General features: G+C 28.8%; 1 protein-coding gene across 2 annotated transcripts; it reads left to right on the top strand.

The window, feature by feature from the left end:
- The first annotated feature begins 278 nt into the window (after positions 1-278).
- LOC113370448 lies at positions 279-20242 on the top strand. Of its 2 annotated transcripts, none has more exons than XM_026611116.1 (5): positions 279-660; positions 15646-15796; positions 16549-16701; positions 19776-19927; positions 19988-20231. In XM_026611116.1, exons 1-5 carry the CDS (start codon positions 620-622, stop codon positions 20181-20183), a joined length of 693 nt encoding a protein of 230 aa, XP_026466901.1. In that variant the 5' UTR covers positions 279-619; the 3' UTR covers positions 20184-20231. The 2 variants fall into 2 exon arrangements, with proteins under 2 accessions (XP_026466901.1, XP_026466900.1); XM_026611115.1 differs by lacking the exon at positions 279-660 and adding an exon at positions 14372-14524 and having other exon boundaries at positions 19988-20242.
- The last annotated feature ends 1242 nt before the right edge of the window (positions 20243-21484 follow it).

The raw sequence follows: 21484 nt of genomic DNA, 5'->3' as shown, positions 1-21484 counted from the left end.
TGTTATTCACTGCCACTTTCTATTAATTTTGAATTTATGTATCTATTTTATAGACATTAACGGCGGCGTTGATGAATTTAACTGATACTGTCATGATCTGAATTTTAGTCAAAAACTGTTAAAATGATAATAATAGTCACATATAATAGTAAGGAGCACAGTTTATTTCACCGTAGTCACATTGTGAATTGTTATCGTCGAAGCCATGAGACACAATGCGAAATGCGAACGCCGCCGATACCCAACGTGGACAACGCGCTCGAATGTTGTGATGCTTCGACATCGACTGCAGCCGTAAGCGTACTAACGGTAACGGCTTAGATCACCTTTTGCCTTATTCAGGTTTTACTAACAATGAGACCTTGACAGTTGACTCGCACCTGTGAACACTTTGATGTCTAATTATTTTTATATCGTTGTTTATTTATTATCGTGAGGAGTCCCATTTTAAATATTAATACGTTATGTACATATGTTTTTGTTTTTGTTACTCTTGCTGTCGACACGAAACACGCAATGCTGTTTCGCATGAAAGCGATCGCGGTGAAAGTGTTTCAGCGACAGAACCGGATTTTGCATCATCGGACGGGTGCAATGGCCGCGGAGGCCCAGAAAATTTATGGGTAGCGTTTGTGCAAACTGTTTTTCGCGATTGCAAAGGTAATATATACATGCATATATATCGAAAAATTCATATGCGTTTGTTTTATTTGTAAAGAAGGCATTCGTACGATTTATTAAATATTTAATTTGTAAAATAATATTTTTTAACTTTCCGTAGGGTAAGTTATTGTAATGAGCCGAAAATCGAAATTGAAAATTTTTACATTTCTCAGCGTTTCGAAGGTTTCTGAACGTTTTGGCATACCTCAGAAAAAATGGATGTGTGTGTGTATGTGTATGTATGTATGGATACAAATTTCCAGTCACGTTTTCGGGCGCACGGATCAACCGATTTCAGTGTTTCAAAAAACATTCGATTCCTATTGATAGGAAAAAGAGCTGATTAGTTTTTGGCGAAGGCAGGTCCAGCCGTTTTGGCTGTGCAAAAAATAGAAATCGACTTTTTGAGAGAACGGAGTATCCGATTTGATTTATCTAAAAAAACATTCAATTAGTAATGATTGGGAGAAGTATTTATTAGTTTTTGGCAAAAGCAGGCCCAGCCATTTCGAAGATACGGAGCTAAATATGTAAAAAATGGCAGTTTTTGAGAAAACTAAGCGTCCGATTTAAATGATTCAAAGAACTTTCTGCTTGTCTCAACAAAATAATTGAGTTTGGAAAAAAAATTGTATATTTTAATTTTTTTTTTAGTTTTTTTTTGTATATCGAAACTAATTCAGATTTTTTTTATTCTGACTAAAGTTCTAATATAACTTAAACAAATAATTTTAACTTTGAAATTCAGTTTATATAATTCTTATAAATATTAGACAATGTTACAATATTAATAATAATCTATTTGAAAACATTCAGTATTCCTCGAACATTTCGTTACGGTACGGGAAATTCCAGCAATTTGCCTTAAGGCACGATGCCACACACTCCACTAGTTAAATTATAATTTGTATTATAGTAATACATGTACATGTAACAATTTATGTACATATATGTATATTTATATGTAACATACAGCATATGCTATAGATATTAATTATCAAGTCAATAAATTAATCTACAAAATTTTATAAAAAATAATTATCAATAAAAAATGAACTAGTAGTGCACGGCATCTTGCATCAAAGCAAATTGGTGGAACTTCCCGTACCGTGTTTTGGGAATTATAAGTTTGAAAATCTTGAAAATTAAGAATTTTTTTGATTTGATCGCGTTGCGTAGCTGTTTTAGTGATAAAATATCGAAGCGCGTAAACGCCGCATCGCTGTCAACGGTTAAACATAATAAATTTAGGTACCGAATCAATCGACATGTAAACACGAGTTGTACTTAATGTTAAAATTTCTATAAAATATCTGATAATTTGTTGTGCGTATGTCTAATGATGATTTTTGACCGACAAATAGCTCATTTTTTTAAACATTTTTTATCAAATTTAAAACCTGCTTTCCCAAAAATTTAATGAATACTTTAGTCTGTCAAAAAATGACATGTTATTTGAATCATCAAATCGGGTTCTCCATTTTTTAAAAAGCTGCATTACCACTTTTGGAACTCTTTTCTCCGTGACTTCGAAACGGCTTCACCTACCTTTGCCAAAACTAATCATCACGTCTCTCCGTTAACACAAATCGAATGTTTTTTAAATCGGTTGACTTGTACTCTCGAAATCGTGGACGAAAAACTGTATCCGAATATGCATACATACATACTACACACACACACATACACATCCATTTTTCTAAGGTATGCCAAAATGCTCACAAACTTTAGAAAGGTAATAATATGCAAAAATTAACATTTTTGATTTGGTTTACTATTCTAAAAATCACTATAACTTACCCCACGGGATGCTAATAAATAGTGTGATGATAAATTTGTTTGAAACTATTAATACATTTATAGTGATGTAGATAAGATTTTATATATATATATATATATATATATATATATATATATATATAATTATGCGAATTTTTGCGACATTTAAATTGCTTATTATTTGCATGAATTCATATTGATTTACGAGAGGCTAATATTTAATATACGTATTTCTATACTATTTATTATTTGTGTTCATTTATGTATGTATCAAGTATAATGTCAAGCTTATAGATAATGCCTAAAGTTGTAATTTTTAAAAGACTCAGTGGGATAAATATTTATATAATAATAAAGTAAAGTACGCTCTCAAGATTATAAAATGCTAGTTTCATTCGAAGTAGTATATATTTTGTATTGCTTTAGAATTTCACGTCAACACAATTCGGCCCTGATCGACGTCAAACAAAGATAAAAAGACATTGCGCTTTAGACAAAACCACAGAAGTAAAACTTCTGAGCATCATCTATATACACACACACATATATACACACATATATATATACTAGATGACCCGACAGACGTTGTCCCACGTCTGTTCCACGTCTACAATTCAAGAGTTCCAATTTTTAAAATATCCTATCCTATACTTTTTAATACTCTATTTGATGTCCTGTCTTTGTGATTCATTTATGGTCTTATTATAAGCAGTATAAGAAATTCAAAAAAAAAATTAGTATCTGCGGCAAAAGAACAATATCACACTTGATTTTACCACACAACACAATTGGTTCAATAATTTAGTATATAATTTTCAGAATTTTGCGCGATTGCTTTTTGACAATTATAATTTTTAAAGTACATTTTTTACTAATAATTTTATAAACATTATTGTTTATGTTCAAATCTCAGGTGAATTAATTTGTAAAATCTAGTTCATATTAGCACTCTTCAATCTGATTTATTGTAAGATCAACTTGCTAAATAGTCCATATCCAATGCCAAACAAATGAATTTTTGACATATGAAACAAAATCCTAAATCATTGTTTGAATAAGGAAAATATTTTTTGTATTGTTAAATAACTTAGTAAAGTAAACCAAAATGTAACATGCACAAATTTAAAAAAATAATGTATATGCAATTTTGGAATGGTTGCGTTATTTATTAAACTGAATTATATAATATCATCTGAAAAACACACACTGTGACTGTATCTCATATTATTTTAATTTCTGGCACGTTTCAGCTGCTTTTCGGCAATAATAATGCAGACATTACATTTTTCTCATATATTATATTCTAATATTATCTAGGTTCATAATTTAAGCTAAATTCGAATTTTAAGTGAATAGTCATCTAGCAGATGGCAATTCAAATGTTTTCAATGTCAAATAATTAAAAGTGTTTTTTTTTGTAATTTTTGCCATTTATTTCTACAATATTACTATAGTTTTATCGTTCATTAAATCTTAAACATTACCGTTGACAAACTCTAAAAAAAGTTATTAAAATCCGAATAACCGTTTAGGAGAAGTATCAAATCATTTTTTTATTGATAAATTTTTATTTATGAATAGATATTTTTCATTATCATTATCAGATAGTAACTAGTGTGGTTGATTGTAAGATCACGACAATAAACCTATAGTGAAAGAAATCATTTGAATATGATTTCGAAAGTAAAAGAAAATTATATTATTCATCCATATCTTATGGTAGGATCATTCAGCTGAATGATGTTTAGAACGCGTTCTTCATAAAAGTGTCAATGTATTAAAGTTTTTTCCTAAGTTTTCACGGCTACTCGAAGCGAGTACCGAACCTGGAACCTCATAGATTCGAAGTCCATGGGTCTAACCACTAGGACATGGGAAAAACCCAAATTATAATTATAAATCGTTTTTCCTATTGTTGGAATATGTTCAACGATAATCGACGAAATTCATCTTGCGAAGATACAATCTATGTATCATTTTTAGCACCATGATAAATCAATTATCATTGTTTTTGGACATTGTCAATCTACAGTCCTTTAATGCTGGAAACTTATTTACAACTCGTTGAATGCAGCGAGTTGTGGCGCAGGAGAGGGGTACTCGATTCGAATTCCGATCAAGTGCATATAAAAATTAATTGATAGATATTTGATAGACTTCAATAAATGGATATAGAATTAAAAAATTGTTCTTAAAGAATAAAAAATGATAAAAAATTAAAAATATTTGTAAGATGGAATATGTACTAGTCTACATAGCCAATAATAAAACAAACTTTATTAAATATTTTACTTAGAGATTTATTAATTGTTAGACCATATCCTGATACCATACAAAAAAAATTTGGTTTGCGTTTATTATTTTTTTATTATTCATTGCAATAGCATCACCGTAGAGTAGTATAAAAATGTGGGTTAGTTTCGGGTTTTATCTCAACCTCAGCAAGATCGGGATCAAGCTATCAAGCAGTATGATACTAGATTTTCATCTGATATAATAGACCTCAAATAAGATTTCAAATAAAAATAGCCTTTTCAAGGAATTGCTGCAGCATACATACATCACTAAACAAAAGCTTGATTGCCTTCTCGAGAACTAGTAAGTTTTTAAAGTAAGTCTGTGAGTCTCCAAACAGACTGCTCATAGAGCAAATAGTTTTGAATGTCTGATTGATGTAACAAATATAAAAATGATTGCAATGGTAGAGGTTCTGCCTTATATTTAGGATCACATTTTCATCAATATCATGTATAAAGTGAATTGTATAAACAGGCACTATCATTTCGTAAATTCAGTCTTTCCGAAGGAGAAGTTTATGTTTTTGTTCTGTTCCTGCTAATCCATATAAAAAATTAATGTTTAAAGTATAAAGGAATAGTTTGTACAAAATGAAAACAGTTGTACGCGGTAAACAGTGATTTTTTATGTTATTTCTAAAAAGCCTTGTAAAATGATTAAATCTTTACGACGTAAAATCACGAATTAATTGAGAGACCTTTTTCTTGCGTACAACTCGTGTTTACATGGCGATGGATTTGGTACCTAAATTTATTATGTTTAACCTCTCTTTGCATCTAACTTATAATATATATATATATATATATATATATATATATATATATATATACACACATAGGATATCGATCACTCTTTTTGTAACGAACTCACACATGTCAAGTATTTTATTTTTGCAACGCAGATATTGCACTATGAAAATAAGTAGATGATATTTATCTTTCGTTTTGACCATTCTTTCAGTTTCGATAAATTTGATTTTAATCAAAATATGTTTACAAATTCATGGCTAAGTTTCATTAAATGATATCAGATTAAATTTTTCTACAAGAAGATAAATACTTGTTATACTCGTTAATGATTTGATTTATTTTTGCGCGTAACAGCAAAATACTCATTATACTAATTAATACGTAATATTAGGTAATATTATTTCATGTTTTTAATATATATTTTTTCAATTTATTTTAACAATAGATGCCATTCATGTGGTAATAAATGCTGAAATGATTTACAGAAATGATTGCGTTCTATTTGTTAGTATGTTAATATATTTATTTACGTAATAATATTTACAATAATTTTGTTCAAAAAGAACTTTATAGCCACACAAATAGTTAGAACAATTGTAAAACTATAATTTCCTGTTGTAAAATGATTTACAACTCAATAATTATTTCCTGCAAAACGATTTATTCCGCGTGTTATTATAAAGAAAACTACAAAGAAAAGTATTCTGTCGATATATTTCAAGCGTATTTGTATATTTTATTGCAATTTTATGTACTATTTTTTTATATTCAGATAAAATGAACTTCAATCTAGGTGCAAGTGGCATAAATTTCCCGATATGTGTCAATCCATCAATAAGAATACAATATTAATAAGTATTTGTAGTAGTGGGGGTGGCTTGTATAAGTATGCACAGTTAATGTATAGATTTATAATGTTAGAAACTATTGCAAATTGAAAAAACTTATAGAAATTTACAAACCCAACGCCTTAAAATAGTTTCTATATGATACATTATTAAATGAAAAATGAATACGCATCTAATATATACACAATGTATTTTTTACATTATTCGAAAATTTTATGATTTTTTTAATTGAATTGCTCTCGTAGACTCATAATATTTTCGAATGTTGTTTAGTTAGACCAGTGATTCAGAAAGTGGCCTCATCAGGGGTCCATAGCAACATTCATGAATCCATGTCAGTAAAAAGAATCAGGGTTCTCGAAACGAATATGTGGGTCCACGGTGCTGATTACAATACACCACTTTAAGATCAATTTCCATATAAAAGTCAAATACAATATTTATGAATGGTATTAAAAAATAAACGAATGTATTGTTAACTTCCCGTGGGGCAAGTTATAGTAATCGTAAAAAATCGAAAATGAAAATTTTTGCATATTTTTATGTTTCATTGATATTTTTCTCGAATATTTCATTCTGGTATGAGAAGAACCAGCAATTTGCCTTAAGGCACGGTTCCATGCACCACTAGTTAACTTCCCGAAGGAGAAGTTTATGTTTTCATAAAAAAATCGATTCGCTAATTTTATGTTTTCTCGACGTTTCAAGCCATTCTGAATCGAATGAGTCCAAAAATGGAAAAAGTATGTGTGTGTGTGTGTGAACAGATTTTTTGCCGTAAATCTGCTGAACCGATTTCAAAAATTTAAAAACCATTCGGTGTATCTCGATGAGGACTAGCTTTTCTCAGTTTTGTGTGACGATCGGCCAAGCCGTTTTTTGTAAATCGCAGAAAAGTGAAAAAATTTTCGTCCACGTTTTAGCCCGCAGTTCTGAATCGATTTTGAAAATTCAAAAAATGTTCGATAGATATTGGTTGGGAATCAACCTGATTAGTTTTTGGTAAAGATCGGCCGGGATTTCTTGTAATAAAGTGCTAAAAAAAAAATTCGACGATTTTTATGATTTTTTTTTTTTTGACTGTAGATACTATAGTCCTATAAATCATACTAAAATATTACAGCTCTACGGCAATTCGTTTAACTTTAAAAATTTGTCAAAATGTGTCTTTAGAAATTTGCAAAAATTTGTATCGTTTTTTGGCATTTTTAAAAATTAGAACTTTGATCGACGTTTTCTCACAAACGCCTGAATTGAGTTCAGCTATTTGATGTATCTCAATGAGGACTATCATATTGTCAGTTTTGTGCGACGATCTGCCGAGTCGTTTCTTTGTAATTTGAAAAAAGTGTTAAACTTTTTGTCCACATTTAAGCTCATAGTACCGAATCGATTTAAAAAAAAAACAAAAACTGTTCGAAAAATATTAGCTGGGAATGATACTGATTAGATTTAGGTGAAAAAAATTAATTTAAGCAGATTATTATGCAACTTTTTTGGCGATATATATCATGATCTTATAAAATATACTGAAATATTACGGCCTTGCGACAAGTAGTTAAATTTGAAAAACTCATCAAAGTTTGAGAAAATGAGTAGTTTTTTTAACGTTTGTTAAAATTAAAATTAGACGATTTACTTGGTATAACGATAGAGTACTTGGTTTTAATGAACATACTAAAGCATTAAAGTCATACGGAAACTGGTTCAATTATAAAAAAATATAATAAAATATATAATAATAAAGAATTGATTTTTGAAAATTTGACGTGTTCGTTCGTTTTCAATTGTGTGTAAAAAATCCACTCGGAATACTTTCAATCACTCATAAATTAATAATTTAATTTATTTGCAAGTTCATGTAACTTGCCTCAAGGCAAAATACCAATACCAACTAGTTTTTTTTACTAGATTTAATTACAATCTGCTTTTATAATATAAAAAACAAAAGCTTTAGTAATTATGAATGACAATATGTAATGTTATGACCAAAATAGAGTTCACCCATTGGTATCCCTTTTTGTGTTGATGTTTTTAATCTAGATTACTTTGAAGATTAAATAATATTCTAAATACATAATAAATTACAAATGAAGTAACAATAAAAAAGAAAAAAAGACACAATTAAATAAATAAATGAATAAACAATCAAAAACATAAAACTATGAACGTCGTATCTACGTGTTAGAAAAATAGCTGAAACTTTTTATTCTATGAACAAATATTAGAAAAAATTAAATTAATTAAAGTGAAATAGTTATACAAATACAAATTTGAAACAAGCAAAAAAAATAAAATATATTAGTAAACTTTTGGAAATTGGTATATTTTATTAAAAATCTCTTCTTGAAAATCATTGGAAATATTGAGAGCAATTTTTAAATTTAAAAAAGTTAACAATATTATTTAGGTATTACACGTAAGTAATTCGATATTTTCACATTACGGAAATTAATATATTGTTAAAATCTCTGTTAAAACGATATTTGGTAATTTGATGTGAATAATCCAATGTTATTTTTTACTACTAAAGATCAGTTTTTGTAGTTTTTTTCAGTGCGTTTGTGAACGGCTGGATCTGTGATTACTAGAACAATTATTCAAGCCGTCAATAGAAATCGAATTTAATGTCCATCTGATATATACACTCATAAACGGTGTAATTGTTTAAGCGATAATAATTATTATAATGACACGATATCTTATATATAAAATTCTCGTGTCACAAAGTTCGTTCCAGTACTCCTTCGAAAAGGTTTTACCGATTCTTACCAAATTTTATATAAGTAGTAAGTCTGAGAATCGGTAACTATCGATGTTTTTTATCCCTAAGTAATACGGTTGTTCACTCTTAATTTTTTTTTGTAAGTTCTGTACAAAACTTTTTGTTTTTATTTTTTCATAATGCGGCAAAAATACATACAACCCAGATTTTTTACTTTTTTGATCACCAACCTTTATTTTTTCATAGCCATTTTAGCATATCAATCATTTTTTATCCTGCGTTCAGTCGTTGAATATTTTGGTCATAATTTTAATAGTTCAGATTTTTGAGCTTGAAGAAAAAGCTTAAATTTTATTTTAAAATATAATTTAATATAATTAAGGGTTGTCCAACATAAATACTTTTTTTAATTTAGGGATCGACTTTTTTATTATAATTTTTACTATATATACATATACATACAACTCTTTTTACTTTAACATACTTTTTTATCAAGGATTGCCTACTATTGCCTTAACATTTTAATTTTCTATAATTTGAAACTAAAAAATACATGAAACTCTTTGTACTTCGAAAAACTATTTATTTTTATCAAGAATTATTCCTATTTTTTACCTCTACTTTTCTTAATTTTAGAAACAATTTTCTTTTAATTTTAATTTGGACTATTATTTGACATGATTTTAGTAATTTTTTAGTAACTCTCCTTCCATAAATCTCTATTTTAAAATTGTCATTTCAGTAATCGAATCATTTTTTACCACCAAATTTAATTTATATTTTATGATAAAGCATAAATTTTACTTTACTCAAGGGTTGTCCCTTCTATTTTCCCATTGTACAAATATTTTCAGATGGGCATCAACAGTACACAGTTGATAAATGGTTTGCACAAAGAGCAATTTTTTTTGCAAAAAATAGAGAAATTGAATATTAAAATCGAAGATACTGATAGGCAACTATAAGTACCATACATATCTACTTCACTACCTCATTTTTTTCAATCTTAGTCAATTCGTTGAGCATGTCACATAACAATATAGTTTAAAAATAAATTATCGGATTTTGCTTCGTAATTAAAAATTACTGAATGAAAAGCGGGGTAATAATATATCAAATTCTTGAAACTCTAAATGTGCCAATTTAATTTAAATATAATTATTAAATATAAAGTAATTAAATTTAAGTTACATATTAGATTGGCACTTGCATAGACTATTAAGGGAATTTACATGCAGTGTGCTTTGCAGTGGGTAAACTATTCATATATTTCTTGTTATCAGTTTAAACCCTAACATCGCGTATGTGCTATTATATCAAAAAAACATCAAAGAGTAGGAGTTATAAAATTGTTATTTAACGTATGTGCATTCTGTATCTGTAGTTAGGTTTTATGTCTAAAACGCCTGATCGTACAGCAAATACATAACTTTACTATCAACAAATACGAATATATATCCGTAGCATTATCATAACATTTTATTTTATCAAATTTTTAATTCGAATAACAACTTACTCTTGTATTTATTTGAAGATTTGATTATTAATGCAGTAGGGGTTGCTGTTAAAGATTCGAAAGTAAGCTTTCATGTTCGAATTCTTCAACTGTTGTATGCAGATAAATTACTTTTTTTGTTATTTTGCTGTAAATTGCAAATTAGTAGTTATTTACCAGCAATTAGTTTTTAATAATTTGATAATTTAGCTCACTCATAAAGATGATTTGTTTTCAAAAGTGTGCATTGGGTATGGTTAGTGACAAATTTTGGGGTACGATTGTGACTTGTATTTCTTGTCCTTTTCGGGTGAAGATTGAACAGAAAATAAAAATTTAACATAACAAAATAAAAATCTAATTAACAAAATATAAATGAGAAAGTTTGACGTTCAAAAAACATCTATGCAGATTATTAACAACAAACTTGTGTAAAAACATAATTTAAGAACAAAATAAATAAAAATGAATTTGTAGTGTGGCTTAGAATATAAATTTTAAAACGTCGGATTAATTTATCAAACTAGAAGACTAGATATGAAAATGTTGCAAGAATTTGCTTCACATAACGGATGGTGAGCAATGTTAACATCAATGAAATAAAGGTCTTATTTATGATAGAGAATAGTGTATTTTCTATAAATTTTCACTTTCCTACATCGTAATTGCTTCAACATGGTATTCGAGAAATAACAAATCATATATTATTTGCTCACAAGCAGAATTAAGTTGCGATGACCTTCAATAAGATTCAGGAAAACTCTACTAGTAAGGCGACCATACCTCACAAATTGGCCGGGACAGTCCCAAATATCCACATTTTTTTATTATTATTTTTGAACAGCAAACAGAAGTAAGAACAGCAAATTACATCCTATGAGCTGTTGGGCTGAAACTTCTCCTTACTTTGTATGTTTAGATGGTAACCGAATGGTTAATCCATCCATATCTGATGATTTTTGGTTATTAGAATTAATCTATCACTTGGAAGCATATTGCTATCTATATTTTCAAATGAAAATCGTTGTCACTGCTGCCTGACAACAGGCTGCTCGAAGTGGGTATCGAACCCGGGACCTCTGAAACAAGTCCCGTCGCTCTTAACCGCTTACCTGCGGGCGAGTATATCCACAATGGGTTCCTGTTTTTTCTATAAGCATTACTTATCCCGGATTTTTTGCTTCGAATTCTCTCGATTTTTTCAAAATTAAGAATTTTTGCAATTACAATAACATACCAAATATTTGAATATATACGATGAGTAGGTTCAGAGTAATGCGGGGTACAAAGGTCTTATTTGACCTTTAGCAATTACTGTGAAAACCAAACCAGCTATATCAAAATAAATAACACATGTCAAACGAATAACTGTCAAATTTGATAATGTGACCGTTTACCTCCTGATTGCGACGTCGCCCAATTTAAAAAGATTTCTGGTTGCAGATTAATTGCATTCTGCATTATAATAGTATCGTTAGAAAATAACAATGTTTTGCTTTTCAAACTATTTTGGTGCTCTACTCTATATGAGACTTTAATTTGCCGAAAACAAAGTTCCTAATCGCCCAGCACAAATGCATAAACATGCATAAACTAAAAGCGATAATTTTCACTAAAGTTAATACAGAATCAAATTGTACAGAATATTATACAATATTAATAAGCCGAAAGACTTTGAAAAGAACAAAAAAGAATTATCTAAAGTTGTGCACCTACTTAATGTCAGTAATTCTGATTAATAAATGAGCTGTTCAGTGCACACAGTGACTAACTCTAAAAAACAGAAAGTGGAGAAAAGCGATGAAGTAATGCACATTGCTTTTAAAAATTCCTGTAATAATATAAGTTGGAAAATATAATGTAGAACTTATAAATACATATATAGCTTACATGTGACGGTATATAAGGTTAATTACAGTAAATAGTGAGTAAATAATTATAATTCAAGTTAAAGATTTGATATGACTTGTGGAGTTAATCAAGTTGTCAACTGAAAAAAAATAATAAACCTAATTCTTATATATTTGTGTTAATGCATTTTTATAAAAATAAATGTTAACTGTTGTAATATATTATTTGTGATTAATCAGTAATACTATAAATAATATTTTCTCTATCAGCTATATTCTATGATGATTAGAATAATTTCTGTCAATTTTTCGTAGTGGGGGGAATGAATTTTAGCAAGTCCTTTATGTCTCTCAATTTTTCCTTTTTCAAAGTTCTAGCTTTATAATATAATAACGACTATTGTATATTATTCAAACATTTTGGTCAACCTGGTACAGACTTTAGCTTTAAAATACGTATCTTCATTATATACACATTTAAATTATATAAGATTGGCTTATATAAGATTTCTAACTTTATCCAGCGTATTTTAAGCAAATGTACTGGACACTCTGTAATGGTTACTTTTCTGTTAGTGATTGTTCTAATGGCTTTGTTAATAAAAAATCTTAGTGGAATATTTGGATTAACTAAAATGGCGCTTTCCTTTTACATGTTTTTATTATATTGTACCAATTATCTATTGAAAAAATGTCTCGATTTTTTTTGCATGTGACTCAATAATCTAGAGTCAATAGGTAAATAGCAATTTCCACTGACCAGAAATTTCATTTCAATTGACTTAGCTCTTATTTCCGTATTTTAAACAAGTTTCAATAAACTTAAGACAGTTTTAATATTTCTGTTTTGCCGGGTACACGAATTTTAGTATGTAAGCCGGTCCAGCCGGAACATATGCACTACAAAATGGAGTTAATCAAAATGTCTTCTGAAATAAATGACTTATTATTCAGAGGTCAAAAAAAATATGTTTTACAGTGTTAATTTTCATTATTCCGAAAAGTCATTATTATCACTAACAGTTATGATTACACTGAGTACTTTCACAATAATATCTCAGTTTTTTCAAAAAATGGAGTTAGTCGATGTGTGCACTGAGCGGCTCAAATATTGATTTATTCAAAAAAAATATTGTTCTAAATCATATTGCAGTTATTCAGCATAAATAAAAAAAATCACATATTTTTTGCAGTTATAAATGATTGGGAGTGACGGAAAAATAATAGATGAAAATCGAATGGTAAACATGAAATGATTATACGTAATTCAACTTGTTGACAATTCGTTTCATATGCGTTTTCGAATTATTGGCGATGATTTGCATGGTTTTGTTCATAATTTACTTCGATCTGAGCGAAACTCTTGATAAGATCATTTTTATGCTAAAGAATTATGAATATTAGCCGCTTTTCCATTTAGCCATGATGTTGCTTCATCATGAAATGCAAATCGAATATTTTTTGCCCGAAAGCAGATCAGAATGCTAAGATGGACTCCAATAAGATTCAGGGAAGATATTGTGACCACAAAATTGTTTATATATATTTTTTCAGTTATAAGTGATTGCGCGTTATGGAAAAATAGATATTGAAGAGGAAACAGTGGAAATTTTGAAATGATTATACTTCAACATGTTTACAATTCGTTTCCCATGCGAATTGTCATCCGTTGTTCGCAGATCATCGTTGTGCAATAATCTACGAGTATGTATCAAATGCCAAAAAAAGTATCAAATGACAAGTGGCCGGTGTCAAGTCTCGCCTATCTTAAAGATATGCATGCAGATAAGGTCGTGAGCTACTAATCAATGTTTTGTTTATATTCATTATTACGAAAATCGTTATCAACCAACCGTGAGAAGGTTCTTAATACCCCTTTGTCGTCGATTGATTTTTCGTGATTTCAAGTGGATCTATGTGCTATATAAAGCCGGAACACGAACGATTTATCAGAACTGTGATTTTTGATTTGAGACAAATTTAACTTGAGCAGAAAATTTCATACGTTTAATTTGCAATATGAAAGTGTTATTGTGCTTTCTAATCGCATTAGCGGTTACGAAATGTGATTCTTATATGGAAGCTTTTGATAATGATTTATGGAAATTCATTCCAAAGTGAGTTCATTCTAACATAATTATTGAATTATTATAATTGATTTACTGTTTGGTATATATATTTTATTATTTCACTCTGCTTTTCGGAAATACAATATATCCCTTTCCTTAGAGACTTTGAAACTAAACTTTCGGGGATTACCCCTTCTTCAGAAACTTTTTCTAATATGTACCGGATTTCCTATTCTTTACCTTATAATTGTTTACCAAAACAAGTACCTAGAAATATCAATTAATAATTTATTTTATTTTTTAAATTTTAGATAATCATATTACAATTATTGTTTTATTAATTTCTTTAATTGCTGTAGTTAAGATTACTGGTATAGAAGATATTCTATTATCTTAATTCTTGTAGCTTCTCAAATGATAATTGCTTTCAAGTACTCTCAAGCGGTATTGGTAACATTATGATAAACATCAAAACATCTATAGTTCAGCATATTTTCAAATATAATTTTTAGTGACGATACGATTTGATTTTAGTTGATGTATAATTTAGAAAAATTTTAGTTTTGAAGTTCCTGAAAAAAAAATATTTCCATTAAATTAAATAAATATATTTTTGAGAAAAAAGGAAGATTATTGGTTTAAAAATTTGAAAATTATAAACAATAATTCTTTCTAAGAAAACTTAAATTTTAATATATATAGATGTATTTCAATTTGTTTATTTAGTATTTTATTCTGTTTGTTTATTTACTATTTTGTGAAGAAATAGTTAAACTTGAAAAAAATAAGCAATTACTACATAGTAGATAAAAAGTTATTGAGGTTTTTAAAAAATGACAAGCGCGTTTAATATTATGAACAAATGATCAATAAATCAAAGATGTTTGTTTTGTTTAAAATAAAATTCTCTTAACTTTTTTTCCATTTGAATTTTCTGGAATTATAGTAACAATATTAAAACTAATATTGTTACTATAATTTTTATTTTGGCAGCATTAAATTAAATAAAATTCTTAGAAATTTTGCACTGAACTCTAACATTGCCAATCATTAAAGAAGTAGCAATTTAAAAAAAAATAGTTTTCTGAAATATAGCGCCAATATTTTATTATATGTGTTAGGCAACGTTTATAATCAATATTTTTTATTTTTGCTTTAAAATTCCAAAGTGAGCTAGCCAAATCAGAATCAAGAAGTGAACCTATTGCAGCAAATATAAATGATATCTTAGATACCATTATGGATGACATTGGATTTTTCTTTTCTGATAAAAATTTGGACCCTCTGGCAATGCCTGATATTAAAGAAGGATTTAGTGCGGTAAATATAATCCTTTCATACTTAGTTTTAGAAAATAGGCAAATATTGACTGTTTTCTCTGAATACATTCGTCATTCCTTATACATTCATAATGAGAGTGAAAGTGCTCAAAGTATAAAGTTAGGAAGTAATATTTATAATGCGCCTAATTTAAACCTGATAGAAATTGTTCCTCAAATTAATTTCTTCTGCGCAGATAATTAATGCGTTCCGATAATTGTTTTATTATTTGTATGAAGTATATGTAAAAAACGCCTTCTATGTATTATTCGAAAACGAAGTCTAATGTTAATTTTTATTATCAATACGAGTCTGTTTTTTTTTCAATCAATATATGTTTAAATCTCAGTCCATCACTTTAATCCTACTGATGCAAATACAGTAGTATAAAGTACAGCTCTGGAGAACCTATCTACTAGTTTAATATAATAAATGATTTCAAACTTTGATTTGTAATATTAATAAATGGAAAAATACATTTTTAGCTCAAATCAAAAACATTTTTTGTTATCGATGCTCCAATTTTGATAAAACGGATTAACAGCTTTCATTTGCTTTGATTGATATATTTAGATTCGATTAAATCTTGAACAAAATAATAAAAAATCATTCTTACCATCGTAATTATGTTTACTGCATAAAATACATGGTATAAATGTTTTGTTTTAGACTTCCAAAAATAAAATATATGTTACAAATTGTTTTTGTATGTTTTTGTAATCAAGTTTAACAACATTGTCTATGAATTGCAGAAACCAGCTTTGATCACGTATCATGGAGAATTGGAGTTAACAAATGGCACATTGAGCGATTTGTCGACTGTTAGCCGCGCAGGAAATGCGACCTTGCACTATAACAATAAATTACTCAGATTATCCTTGGGACTTAAGTTTGATTCTTTGAAGGTAAAATTCATTTTCCGGTTTCAAGCTCGTAAAATTAAAGCGCTTGAAACCTTATATCATTCTTGTGTGCAATTATTATTAACGTATTTTCATCATATACACCAACTTTCTTAACAATTGCGTTTTAAACACCCAAGTGTAAGTATGCAAATACACTTACTTTTTGTTATTCTCGGCATTATCAAGAAAATTAACTGATTAAAATCATTCTTTTGATTTGTAATAATTAGGCTTACAAGGAATATGCGGTCACTATTCGCTACTTAGCCTTAATATATTCGGCCGAATTCCGAATATATATATATATATATATATATATATATATATATTCACTATGTGGCCGAATATTAAGTAATTTCTTTTGTAATAAACAGATAATTCAAAAATGACAAATGAAAAGGCTTACAACCGATAACTCAAGTACAAAGTACAAGTAAAGTTAGGAATATTTTGACAACAATATTTAAAATTAGAGAGCAAAAGATGTATTCTTACGATTTATCCAGACATTGATTTAATTTTCAAGTATACATTAATTCATTGTTTTAAAGGATATATTGTTATTTAACATACCATAGGGTAAGTTATAGTAATCGCAAAAAATCGAAAATCAAAATTTTTATATATCTTTACGTTTCAGAGGTTTCTGAATATTTTGGCATACCTTAGAAAAAATTGATGTATGTGTGTATAATAATTCAAAAAACATTCAATTCGTATTGATAAGGAGACGTGCTGATTAGCTTTTGGCGAAGGTCTAGCCGTTCTGAAGATATTGGGCAAAAAGTGCCAAAAACGGTAACTTAGTTTTTAGAGAACAGAGCGTCCGATGTGAATAATTCAAAAAACATTTTACTTGTATTAACAAGATAAAGAACTGATCAAATTTTCACAAAGGCAGGTCTAGCGATTTCGGAGATCTAGTAAAAAAAGTAAAAAAAAATGCCATCTGGCGGTCAAGAATGATCATTATACATATGCACATCAAATTATCAGATATTTTATAGAGATTTTAACAATAAGTATAAATTTTGTTTACATTCCTGTGGGTTCCGTACTAATGCTTATCCGTTAGACGGCGGCGCGGCGCTTACGCGCATTGATATTTTCGTCTCTATGCAGTTAAAGCAATACAATTGCCTTGAAAAAAAGTTCAGAATTTGCAAAATGTTTCAAAATACACTTATCTTCAAAAAGTTTTTTTTTCAAAAAGAAAGGAAATTTTTGTCAAAAATTTAGAGTTTCTCAAAAATCTAATTTTACAGAGTAATTTTGAAGAAGTTCCAGCAATTTGCTTTAATGCACGATGCCATGCACCCCTCGTCCCACTAGTTTTTATGTTAGTTTCAACATTTTTTCATATAATCTCTATAAAATATTACATGTGATGGATGAGGTAAAAAGTACCAACCGAAACATTACCCTGGCAAAGTTATTATAACATTGTTGATCAATATTTCTGACGAAATAACGGATCAAGTTTTTAAACTTATATTCCCATTCATGCTTCGTCGTGTTTTATTTTCAATTAAAGATTTGAATAAAAATGAATATGCGTTACATCTAGTCTCCCAGCTATTTTGTTTTTGATTCTGCATGTCTATATGACTATCTGTCTATCTTTCTACCTGTTTATCATTTTACCTGTTAACCAAATTACCTGTTAACCAATTTACCAGTCCACCAATTTAGCAGTCCACTAATTTAATAATTCACCAGTAAACCTGCCCACCAGTATGCCTATCCACCAGTATACCTCTCCACCAGTATACATGTCCACCAGTTAACTGCCTTTAAGGGAATGTACTTTCCGATATATTTAAATGATTGACTTAAAATAATTTAGATTTTGCCATTTGTTAGCATGATTTTAAAAATGTTACAATGGAATTTTGAATTTTTTATGTAGAGCATTATTGCAAATTTCGATAATTTTTTAAATTAAACGACCTGTCGCAAACTCATATTTTTGTACAACTAATTACGAAGAAACGTTTCGGCTCTATTCCCAACCGATATCTTTGGAACAGTTTTAAAATTTTTAGAATAAATTTTAAATTTTTGTCGTTTACGTTTAAAAGGTTTGTGAACATTTGACTTACCTTAAAAAAAATTGAGGTATGTGTGGTATTTGTGTGTGTATGCGTGTTGTGTGTGTGTGCAGATACAAATTTTTGTCGGCATTTTCGAGAATACCAATTAACCGATTTGAATAATTAAAAAACATTCGATTCATGTTGATAAGAAGATGCGCTGGTTAGTTTTTGGCAAAGACAGGTCTAGCCGTTTCTAAGATACGGTGCAAAAAGTGCCAAAATGGTAATTTTGGCACTTTGAGAGAACGGAGCGTGCGATTTGAATAATTTAAAAAACATTTTACTTGTATATGAACAGTTGATTAAATTTTTGGGTAGGCAGGTGTAGCGGTTTCGGAGATTCAATGAAAAAAGTAAAAAAAAGGCATTTGACGATCAAAAATGATCATTAGACATATTAGGCATATCAGACATATTAGACATGTGTACATCAAATTATCAGATGTTTATAGAGATTTTAATAATAAGCACCATTTTCGTTTACATTTACGTGGGTTCGGTACCAACATTTATCCGTTAGGCTACGACGCGGCGCTTCGATATTTCTTCTATAACACAGCCACGCTGCACGATTGCTTTGAAAAAAAGTTCAAAATTTTTCAAAAAGTTTCAACAAATGAAAAAAAAAATCAATTGTTTTTAGTGTTCAAAAATTCTTGAAACTTTTTTAAAAATTTTAATTTTTCGTACGGGAAGTTTCAGCAATTTGCTTTAAGGCACGATGCCATGCACCACTGGTTTCGTATTTTGATTTATTTCACTGGTTTCTAACCTTATGGGCATTCATACACTATATTATACATGATATAAGCAGTGTCTCCATATATAGATAATAATTTAAAATTAGTTCATACCCACAATCTCATGAATATGCAGACATACGCTCGCATACATATTTTTTAATCAAATCTTTTATATAAATTACTTCATTTGCTTTTCAACAACCACTAACATTTGATAATTATCATATTTTTATAGCTGGATTACAAATATTTAGCAAAAATTATGAATATTGGTCCTAAAGGCAATGTAGTGGCAAAGATTAGAGGAACTGAAATTTTCTTAGATGTGATTGCTGATCTACACGATTTTACAATATATCTTCAACATTTTGAAGTACCACAACTCAAGTAAGATATTTAATCATATAGCTACGAAGAAATGTTATATAATTTTTATTGAACTTTCAGAAAAATTCGAGTGCACTTAAGAGGCAATATTTTGACTGATTGGCTGGTAAATGCCCTGTCTAGAGTGACTACAACTATTTTCAGAGATGTGATCCGAATTGTCGTTGAGAAACAAATTGCAAAAACCATTCAGAATGTTATTAATGAAATTAATGCTAAAGGTGGATGTCCGACCGCTGCTTTTAAGATTAAATAAATAATGCAATTTCAGCTACAGATAACAAGTTTTGCATTTGACATTTACTGTGCAAAGCAATATACGCTCTGATATAAGTCATTTATATAATATTTAAATATAAAAAATATACTATAATAAAGCAAATTATTAAAGCAAATTAATGTGATATTAGATAATAAAAATTTATTAGTAATTATAAATAAATGTATTTTGAGGTTTTTTTGTTCCACGTTTAAACATATATTTATTTAAATATTTAGCAGGGCCAATGCGTCGAAATAAAATATAAATTTATTTAAAATTGCACGGTTTTGGGAACAAAATGTTTATCATCATTTAGCTAAAATAATAGACAAAGGTTAAACTTCACGAAATGTGAAACAATTGACTAAATCAACCGAATTTGAGACTTTTGAGAAGATGAAATTTTCAACTGTTTATTAACTTCCCGTAGGGTAAGTTATAGTAATCGCAAAAAAATCGAAAATGAAAAATTTTATATATCTTTACGTTTCAGAGGTTTCTTAACATTTTGGCATACCTTAGAAAAAATGGATGTATGTGTGTGTGTGTGTGTATGTGTGTGTGTGTGTATGTATGTATGTATGTACGTGTGTGTATGTATGTGCAGATACAAATTTTCTTCGACGATTTCGGGAACACGGATCAACCGATTTGAATAATTCAAAAAACATTCGATTCGTATTGACAAGGAGACGTGCTGATTAGTTTTTGGCGAAGGCAGGTCCAGCCGTTCCAAAGATACGGGGCAAAAAGTGCCGAAAACGGTAACTCAGTTTTTAAGAGAACGGAGCGTCCGATTTTAATAATTCAAAAAACATTTGACTTGTATTGACAAGATGAAGAATTGATCAAATTTTCATGAGGGCAGGTCCAGCGGTTTCGGAGATCTAACGAAAAAAGTAAAAAAAATGCCATTTGGCGGTCAAAAATGATCATTAGACATATGCACATCAAATTATCAGATATTTTATAGAGATTTTAACAATAAGTATAAATTTTGTTTGCATTCCTATGGGTTCCGTACCAATATTTATTCGTTAGACGGCAACGCGGCGCTTACGCGCTTTGACATTTTGTCTATATGCAGTTAAAGCAGTACGATTGCTTGAAAAAAGATCTTCCAAATATGCCCAAATAAAGAAGAAAACATTATTTTTTTCCAAAAAAATTAAAAAAAAAAAAAAAAAAAAAATAGATTTTTTTTGAAAAAAATTTTTTTTCAAAAAAAGTAATTTTTGTTTAATTTATAGTTTCTAAAAAATCTTAATTTTTTCGAAGTAAATTTGTTTTTAAAA

Source organism: Ctenocephalides felis, unplaced genomic scaffold (assembly GCF_003426905.1).
Source record: "Ctenocephalides felis isolate EL2017-DRISC unplaced genomic scaffold, ASM342690v1 CF-g0.4_SCAFFOLD_01492, whole genome shotgun sequence".
NCBI lineage: Eukaryota > Metazoa > Arthropoda > Insecta > Siphonaptera > Pulicidae > Ctenocephalides > Ctenocephalides felis.
Note: the sequence above shows the minus strand (reverse complement) of the source record. Positions and strands in the feature narration are given on the sequence as shown.

What these genes read in the sequence shown, in the direction of transcription:
- LOC113370448 (XM_026611115.1), top strand. Translation starts at nt 14,427, where the DNA reads ATGAAAGTGTTATTGTGCTTTCTAATCGCATTAGCGGTTACGAAATGT. An exon ending in TTATGGAAATTCATTCCAAA is followed by an intron (nt 14,525 to 15,645) that starts GTGAGTTCATTC and finishes AAAATTCCAAAG; the next exon opens with TGAGCTAGCCAAATCAGAAT. An exon ending in TTAAGTTTGATTCTTTGAAG is followed by an intron (nt 16,702 to 19,775) that starts GTAAAATTCATT and finishes ATATTTTTATAG; the next exon opens with CTGGATTACAAATATTTAGC.